Raw genomic sequence first — 9159 nt, forward strand, 5'->3', positions numbered from 1 at the left:
GTCAAAAATACAACAGCTCTGAAATCATTCTGTACTTTTTACAGAGGAGGTTCTGTGAGCTCATCAGCTCAATCAGAAAACCCTTCAGACAATACTGAGGTCACGTCCTGTGCGCTGTCACTTACGTCATCGCTGTCGCACAATTAAAACGTGTCAGCCTCAATCCATTAATACCGACCTGCATTTGACTGATAAATACGAATGACACTGAGAGGATTTTAACAAACACTACATGTTCTTTCGGTCAAACACGCCTTCTTCTGCAGAGTGGACATGAACCAGCACACTGTTTCCTGTTGTTTGCTTAGATTTTGTTCTTTTTTCACAAACATCATGAAACTGTTTGTGTTCAGTCTCTTTAAGTCACCCATAGTGTTGATGACGACGTGGCCCCGCCCCTCCCGCCGGGCGGGGCTGGATGCTGCAGCAAAGCATCCACAACAACATCGCTTGCATCCACAGTACCGCTGCTCACAGTACTGCTTACAGTACTACAGCTCAAAGTACTGCTCACAGTACCGCTGCTCACAGTACCACAGCTCACAGTACTGCTCGCAGTACTACAGTATACAGTACCGACAGCTTCCAGCGGACTGAGGCGCGGAGGAGCGACACGCCGGTGAGTGTTTGTGCTGGTCTCACTGGTCTGAAGCTGCTGTCTGAACTGGTCTGTGGGACTGATGTGAGTCTGTGATGATGATGATGATGATGATGATGATGATGTCTCTGCTGTAAAAGCTGGAGCGGCTGTTTTCTCTGCTTTTCGGCTGATTCAGCATAAATATCGTTCTGTTTATTAACCAATCGGAGAAGTCCTCCTGCAGCGTCACACACCGATCATTAAATGATCCTCGTTAGTGGAATCTGATCACTTTCTGCAGTGGGTGATCACTGATCAAACTGTGTGTCCAGAGTGAATGTTGGATGTGAAACCGGACAGAAATACAGGAAACACCTGAGAGCAACAAAAGGTGACAGACGAGCAAAGGAAAGGAGAGGAGAGGAGAGGAGAGGAGAGGAAAGGCTGTGTTTCATGGCTCCATGACCAGGTGTTAATATCAGGCTGATGATTGGCAGGAAGCACCTGAGTCTCTCCAGGAAACACGTTATTTATTTATTTTTATTTTATTACACAGAAAAAAATCAGAAAACGTTAGCAGAGAGAACAGTTCCAGGTTTCTCTTCAGTCTCTGTATTTCAATCAACCAACCAACCGCTTGTCTGCCCTGAACCCAAGAAACCTGAACCCGAACTGATCGACTCCTCGTTCACTGGAAACAGCTGATTAGATACTGAAGTCATTTTTAAGTCAAAATATTTCTTTGGCGTGTGTCTTTCTGTCTTTTCTGCTCAGACAGTCAAAGACAGAAGAATGACCAACAGTCGGTCTGTTGTTAAAGAAGTTGATTGGCAGATGCATTGATGATGAAGATGAACAGTTTGATTCAAGATAAAAAAGAGGCGACCAATAAATATAAACTAAAATAATTCAGGGCTTTAAAATAGATTTTGACTCGGGGCCCCGGGGGCCACACGATGGAGGACAGAGTAGCCGAGCGATCGATGTGTGGTTAATCATAGCTCACCTGGTCGTACGTAAAGCAGACGGAGCTCCCAGGCGGTCTGAGGGCCGGCCTGGGAGCTCTGTACCCCGGGGGTCTGAGGGCCGGCCTGGGAGCTCTGTACCCCCGGGGGTCTGAGAGCCGGCCTGGGAGCTCTGTACCCCCGGGGGTCTGAGGGCCGGCCTGGGAGCTCTGTACCCCCGGGGGTCTGAGAGCCGGCCTGGGAGCTCTGTACCCCGGGGGTCTGAGGGCCGGCCTGGGAGCTCTGTACCCCCGGGGGTCTGAGAGCCGGCCTGGGAGCTCTGTACCCCCGGGGGTCTGAGGGCCGGCCTGGGAGCTCTGTACCCCGGGGGTCTGAGGGCCGGCCTGGGAGCTCTGTACTGGTCCTGTCCAGACTGACCGACTCACAGCAGACTGCATCTTTAAACTGGTCTCAGTGATGTTGTGGCTGTTCTCACAGACAGAGACTGGAACTGGAATCGAACCAGTCACTGCTCACATCCCAGTGGGTACCAGTGTGGTATTTTGGTGGAGCTCCAGAAACACAGCGAGCTTTGATGAGTCAGCTGATCTGCTGTCAGGAAGCTGCTGCTCAGCTCAGACCATCAGACTGTGCTGTCATCAATATCCTCCCCATCATCTGATCAGCACATTAGTTTCTCAGTTTATCAATTCATTCGTTCATCTGTAACGTTTCCTGTAAAAACATGAATATTTAAAGTGAGTGAAGCGTTCATTGATTCATGGTCTCCTTCCTGCAGCAGAGGAAAACAAACATTACTCAAGTAGAACTTTGAAGTACTTGAGTAACTTTCTGAGTCGTAGTAACATGTGATCAGTTTAGAAAACATGTTAACGTATTAATACATGAAATACTCTGATCCAGTAACACTTGACGATGTGAATACTTCCTCCACCGCCACTCACCTGAAGACGCATTTCACACACAGGATTCAGTTAGTGTGACAGAAGAGCGTCAGCTGAAGTGATTGATTGATGATCAGAACACTTGCTGATCAGTGTTCAGTCAGTCTGCTGATTGATTATTGGGCTGCCTGTTTGGAGTCTTGCTCAGTGAATAAAATCCTTGTAGTTGTAGTAAACAGGAGTAAAGAACAGCTGTAAGTAAAACTTGTGAGTCTGATCTGTTTCCAGGATTTGATGAACTAACCAGGCTTCTGTTTCCCGTCAGCTTCCAACGAGCCCATTGGACGGAGATCAGGTACAGGTGCATGATTGTTATTTGTCTCTCTAATCTGATCTAAACTGTCTCTAATCTGGTAGTCTGGATTTATATCCTCTTCACCTGCTTTCATTTGTGCCCTGTCACCCACACAGACCCCCACATGGGTTTAAATGTCTCCACTGGCTGCAAACCGGCCGTGGACTCAGAGAACGTACTGGAAATATCTGGTCAAAGCTTTGTGTTCGTTGTGGTCATTTGTACGTCTTTAGATGGTTGATGGTAGATCAGGACTGAAGGTGGTGGAGCTGCAGTGAAGCAGTGTGGGGGTCTGTGCTGGTGTTGGTTTGGGTCCAGGTGACACATGTCCTCTGATCCGGTTTGTTCATTCATGTCATAGAATCACCTACCAGGAAGGTGTTCTTGCATGTGTGTGATTGGCCAACACGGCATCTTGCTGAGTCTTTTCTGTCCCCCGTGTCCCAGCTTGACACTAACATCAGCATGTTCAGCATGTTCAACATGCTCACAATGACAACATGCTAATGTTTAGCAGGTATAATGTTTGCCATGTTCACCATCTTACTTAAGCCTGTTAGCATGTTGGCATTAGCTAGTTAGCAGTAAACACAAAGTTCAGCTGAGGTTGAACATCATCAGTTCTGCAGGTTCTTGGTCATGAATCAGAGTGTTGGACACATTCAAATGTTGACCTCATGTTGGCGCCAAATGAAAAGTCAAAGGATCAATAAAGTTATCACGGTTCATCCTGAGGGGAACATGAACGTCTTAACCACATTAATCACAATCATCTGTTTCTGATGTATTGTGGTTTAGGATGTTTGGAGGTGTGTCCATGCGGATCCAGAAAGACCGGCAGAGGGCTGTAGGTCTGGGCTCGGTCCAGCAGGCTATACACTACCTGAACCAGGACTTCCAGGCCTTGAAGGAGGACTGTCTGCAGAATGGATCCTTGTTTGAGGACCCAGTGTTTCCTGCAGAGCCAGCCTCACTGGGCTTCAAGGAACTCGGACCATTCACTGCCAAAACCAGAGGGGTGGAGTGGAAAAGACCAACAGTAAGGGTGCTAAAGCTAACAGGTCCCGGTTCATGATATCAAGCTAATAAACTGAGTCTAAAGATAACAGACCCCAGTTCATGATGTCAAGCTAACAGATTGAAGCTAAAGCTAATGGGTCCTAGTTAAAGATATCATGCTAATAGACTGAGGCTAAAGCTAACAGGTCCCAGTTCATGGCACCATGCTAACAGACCGAAGCTAAAGCTAACAGGTCCCAGTTCATGGCACCATGCTAACAGACCGAAGCTAAAGCTAACAGGTCCCAGTTCATGGCACCATGCTAACAGACCGAAGCTAAAGCTAACAGGTCCCAGTTCATGGCACCATGCTAACAGACTGAAGCTAAAGCTAACAGGTCCCAGTTCATGGCACCATGTTAACAGACCGAAGCTAAAGCTAACAGGTCCCAGTTCATGGCACCATGCTAACAGACTGAAGCTAAAGCTAACAGGTCAAGTTAGCCTGTTGTCTCAGAATTCATCCCTGATCCTGAATAAGGGCTGATGATAACCGAGTGAATCAAACATCAGAGGAAACATTCGGTTTCTGTGGCGTTCACACAGAGGTGTCTTTGTCTTCAGCCTCTCAGACCAGCTGACTGTCACACTGCCACAAATATTCAGTTCATCCAAACTGCTGCAGACTCATTATTCTGAATCTCAGGCCTGATTGGCTGAACCGGATGCTGCTTCCTGTGTGGTCCTGAACTGTTTGTGGCAGGATGTGAAGACTGACAGATAAATCAGACAGAGCTGAGTATTCAGAGGATGACAGTGATTGTTGGATATGAAAACAAAGTCCACAGCCACAGCAGTGCCCCCACGAGGCTGTGCAGGCCCCACCCCAAAGTGTGATCAGGGTTAGCACACATGTTGTAAATGTGACATTTAGCATATTAGCATGTTAGCATACAAGTGTAATTTCAGACATCAGACGCCTTATTTCTGGTCACACTGTTATGCGCAGTGAAATGCACATACACTAATTTAGCTTTTTAGCTTGCTTATGTATGTTAACAGCTCCTGTTAGCAGCTCCTGTTAGCAGCTCCTGTTAGCAGCTCCTGTTAGCAGTGTCCTCATACTGACAGCTGTCACTGGATCACTGTGATACTGCAGAAATCGTGAAAACATGAAGCAGGTATTTTGGATGTGTCCTCTGATGTCATTATTAGACTCCAAGAAGAAGACGTGTGATCTTTGACTCAGACCATGTCCGTTTGTCTTAAGTGTCTCAGCTCCACCTGCTGAAAAACCACCTGAGCTAATGTCCTCTGATGCACTGTGAAGAGAAAAACAGATGGTGTTTCTGATTGGCTGTTTCAGGAGCTGACGGAGAACCCTCAGTTCATTGTGGGCGGAGCCACCAGGACGGACATCTGTCAGGGAGCGCTGGGTGAGTCCTGTCAGCTGGTCATGTGACCTCACACAGTCTGTCTGTGGTTAAAAGGGAACTTCCCTGACGACCGTCGCTAAGAGACCAGCTGACTGCATGAGTCAGAGAGTAAACAGTTCAGCAGAGTGAGTGTGTGTGTGTGTGTGTGTGTGTGTGTGTGTGTGTGTGTGTGTGGGAGTAGCATAATGGAGTCTTGTGTGTCCTGTGGCATCTATGCAAGCGATGCAAACACTAAATGGGACACAGACAGACACGATGCCGCGCTCATGTGTGGACAGACAGTCTGACGTTATGACGGATGAGACGTATGTCCATGAAATCAGCTGTTTGTTAAAGTGTTGCTCTGCTTTCACTCTTCCTCTGTACACCACTGAGGTGTTTGATCAGATGCAGGTGAAGGTTCATCCACCTCATCGATCAATTGAAAAGGCGTTGGGTTGAAATCATAACGGCAGATATCACACGTCCTCCTTCCTGGTTAAAACCTGGCACCCACATTACCCACAATGCAGCGGTCCCTCTGACAACTGTGTGTGCTGTGTTATGACAGCAGCAGCGAGCATAGCTTAGCTAGCTTCAGAGGTCAGATCACTTCTTTCTAACGACTCAAGTGACATCACTCGAGGTCACGTGACGTTCATACCTGAGGTGGTGAAACATCGACAGGTGGATGAGCTGCAGACGTGAGGTGCTCAGGTCCCCCACAGCGGCGGGAGTAAACTGTGTTGCTTCCTTCAGGAAACAGTTTGTGTCCTTGTGTTGATGTCAGCTGTTGTCCTGCTGTTTGATTACAGTGTCCCGCTGATCCAGAATCAGCTGCAGAGCTCCGGGAAATGTCCGGTCCTGGGGTTTGTTTGCTGTCTGTTTCCTGTTTTAGTGAGAAATATATACTGTTCTGCCTGGTTCAGGCACTTCACTTCCCGCCTTTGTGATTGTTGATTGGTTTCATCTGTCCCTCGTTAGTCTTTCCTTCGAAGTGTCTTTAAGTCTGTGTTTGTCCCTCACACCAGTTTATCTTTGTACCTTGTGTGTCAAGCATTCCAGGCCTCCCCAGGCCTCCCCAGGCCTTTCCAGGCCTTTCCAGGCCTTTCCAGGGTTTCTGGACAGTTGTTTGTCCTGGATCTTGCCTGTCTTGGGGCTCCCTGTTGGACCGTGTCCCCGTTGTGTCCTGACCTCACCGTCCCCTCGGCCTTTTGTTTGTTTCCTTTTTGTAGTCAATAATCTGAAGTGCATCAGAGTGACAGCAAGTGAGCTGCTGGTCGATAACGTTACGCTTCAACAGCAGGAGGACGAGCTCCAGCTGACGTCTCACCTGCAGTGAAATCATGAGACCGGACGCAGGTGAATCTGCTTGCTTCCTGTCAGACAGGTGTTACCCATGTCTCAGGTAAACAAGAAGATCATGAACAGCCGTGGTTTGACATCAGCTGTGTTACTGTTTGTTTCTGCTCTTCAGAACCAGAAACCGCTCGGCCTGGTCTCTCACATGCAGCTGTACTACAACAGAAAACAGTACACAGTACGAAATACACACTACTGGTTCAAAGTACAGCCTTTGTATGACAGACCAGAGCTCCCAGCATGCACTGGGAGAGACTCAGCTTTATTGGGTGAGAGTAAGAACAGGAGGAGACATGGAGCTCTGAACAAGGAGACAGAGGTCAAACAAACATTTGACCAACGCGTTCGTACACGAAGACGTAAAACACACGTGTGCAAAGCAACGAAGAGAAACGACCCACAGCGCAGTGTCTGTGCCCAGGTGAGGGTCCTGATGTGCGTGTGTGTGTGCGTGTGTGTGTGTGTGTGTGTGTGTGTGTGCGTGTGTGTGTCTGTGTGTGTGTGTGTGTGCGTGTGTGTGTGTGCGTGTGTGTGTCTGCGTGTGTGTGTCTGTGTGCGTGTGTGTGTCTGTGTGTGTGTGTCTGTGTGCGTGTGTGTGTGTGCGTGTGTGCGTGTCTGTGTGCGTGCGCGTGCGTGTGTGTGTCTGTGTGCGTGCGTGTGTGTGCGTGCGTGTGTGTGTGTGTGTCTAGCTTTGTTAGACATAAATAACAGCAGAGCAAACAGCTGAGATGATGTCTGACATGGGGGGGGGGGGGGTCCATGACTGATGTCAGCTTGGCTAACATCCTCCTCTCACCCACCTCCTCGATGGAGTCCAGAGGGCAGTCCGGGACAGAGCCAGACCACCAGACCAGTTTGTCTAGTCTTTGTCTTTGTAATGTGAGATACGTGCGTGTGTGTGTGTGTGTGTGTGTGTGTGTGTGTGTGTGTGTGTGTGTGTGCGCGCGTGTGTGTGCGCGTGTGTGTGAGAGAGAGAGAGATAGAGTCACAGAACAAAGGCGAGCAGTCTGGCTGATCTCCAACCAGCTCTGAGCAGCAGGGTGGAGTCCTGCCTCTGTGTGTGTGTGTGTGGGGGGGGGGGGTTGTATAATCTGTGACTGTGGGCACGGATTGGACAGGAATGATCAGTATGACTCCGCCTCTCTAGGTGGGCGGAGCTCCAGCTGTGTGACACTGCTGTAGCGCTGCCTGCTGGATGCTGATGTCATCACATCAGAACGCCTGCATTCCAGGAAGACCCGCCCTGCCCTGCCTCTGATTGGCTAATGTTTGCTGCTCGGTTCAGGTCGTTTTTATGACAGATGACTCGTTCCGGTGCTGTAACAGATGAACAGGTGATCAAACGTGTTGATAGGAAAGAAACAGACGTTTGTCAGGTGGCTTCATCAGCCATCACATGAGCTCACGCACAGATTCCGATTATTGATTATTGATCGTGTGCAGTGAATAACTGGGTGGATGATGATCCTCTGTGGCTCTGTCTATCACCTGGATCCTGCCCCTGTGAGCTTGGGGGTCCCGTCTCAGACCGGAGTCCTCCTTCTCTGACCTCAGTGTCCCTGGGAGCACTGTGGACGGTCAGCTGTTTGCAGCTTCGTCCATGTCCATTGTCTCCTCCGACGTTGTTTGATGAGGTCTGCTGACATTCATATCATTAAATCCTCCTTCTGTCCAGTGGACGGCTCGGTCCGTCTGTCCTGATGACTGCCTGACAGGAGACAGATCCTACACGTTGGTACGAATGTGGAGCAGATGAGTCTCATAGGGTGAATCCTTGTCGTGAGTAAACAGACAAACACAAAGCTGGAAGGACGCTGTTGTCCAAAGTATCATCGTGTGTTGGAGCTTTAAGTTTCCCTTCACTCGAACTGAGAGGCAGGCCTAAAAAGATTTCGGGAGCACCTGAAGGAAGCACTCAGCCCATCAGTGCCAACCTCGTACTGATGGCTTTATTGATCAGTGAATGGATGTCTGATGGACGGAAGCTCCATTAGCCCGAAGCTCCATTAGCCTGAAGCTCCATTAGCCTGAAGCATTAGTAGCTTAATGTGACAATAGCTGATGCTGTTGTTGATGTTAGCATTTAGCCTAGCATTAGTCCTTCCCCAAAGACCATCGGAGTGTCGATTCAGGCTAATGGAGTCAGTCTGCACATTAACAAACTTTTCCTGGAAACATGTCAGAGGACAAAGTCTGTTCCTTCACTCAGAGGTATGATCACATCACCTCATGATGTCAGCTGTGATGTTACTGTGTCACAATAACATGTTTGTTCACAATCAGCAGAAAGACATCAAAAAACCGTTTGATGTTTGAAGAAATGAAGGATATTCTGTTGTGATGTTGAGATAATTGAAAAAAAAAAAAAAACTAGAAAAGACTCAAAGTTCATCATCAAGTCTGTTTAGCTTTAAAACATGAAAAACAAGTTCTAATACTTCATACTGCAGGTCAAATGGTACCGTGTGAAGCAGCTGGATTCACCAGATCACACAAGATCACACAGGATCATATAAGATTGTATAAGGTCACACAGGATCATATAAGATTGTATAAGATCACACAGGATCATATAAGATCGTATAAGGTCACACAGGAT

General features: G+C 48.2%; 1 protein-coding gene across 1 annotated transcript in view; it reads left to right on the plus strand.

Moving 5' to 3' along the window:
• The first annotated feature begins 443 nt into the window (after window positions 1-443).
• Window positions 444-9159, plus strand: part of capn1b (calpain 1, (mu/I) large subunit b) — a 21123-nt gene continuing 12407 nt past the window's right edge. Inside the window, exons 1-4 of the mRNA XM_076727695.1 lie at window positions 444-619; window positions 2755-2784; window positions 3583-3823; window positions 5150-5219. Coding sequence (XP_076583810.1) covers window positions 3584-3823; window positions 5150-5219 — 310 coding nt within the window. The 5' untranslated portion in view covers window positions 444-619; window positions 2755-2784; window position 3583. The remainder of the gene's footprint in view (window positions 620-2754; window positions 2785-3582; window positions 3824-5149; window positions 5220-9159) is intronic.

Source organism: Chaetodon auriga, chromosome 4, assembly GCF_051107435.1.
Source record: "Chaetodon auriga isolate fChaAug3 chromosome 4, fChaAug3.hap1, whole genome shotgun sequence".
Taxonomy (NCBI): Eukaryota; Metazoa; Chordata; class Actinopteri; order Chaetodontiformes; family Chaetodontidae; genus Chaetodon; species Chaetodon auriga.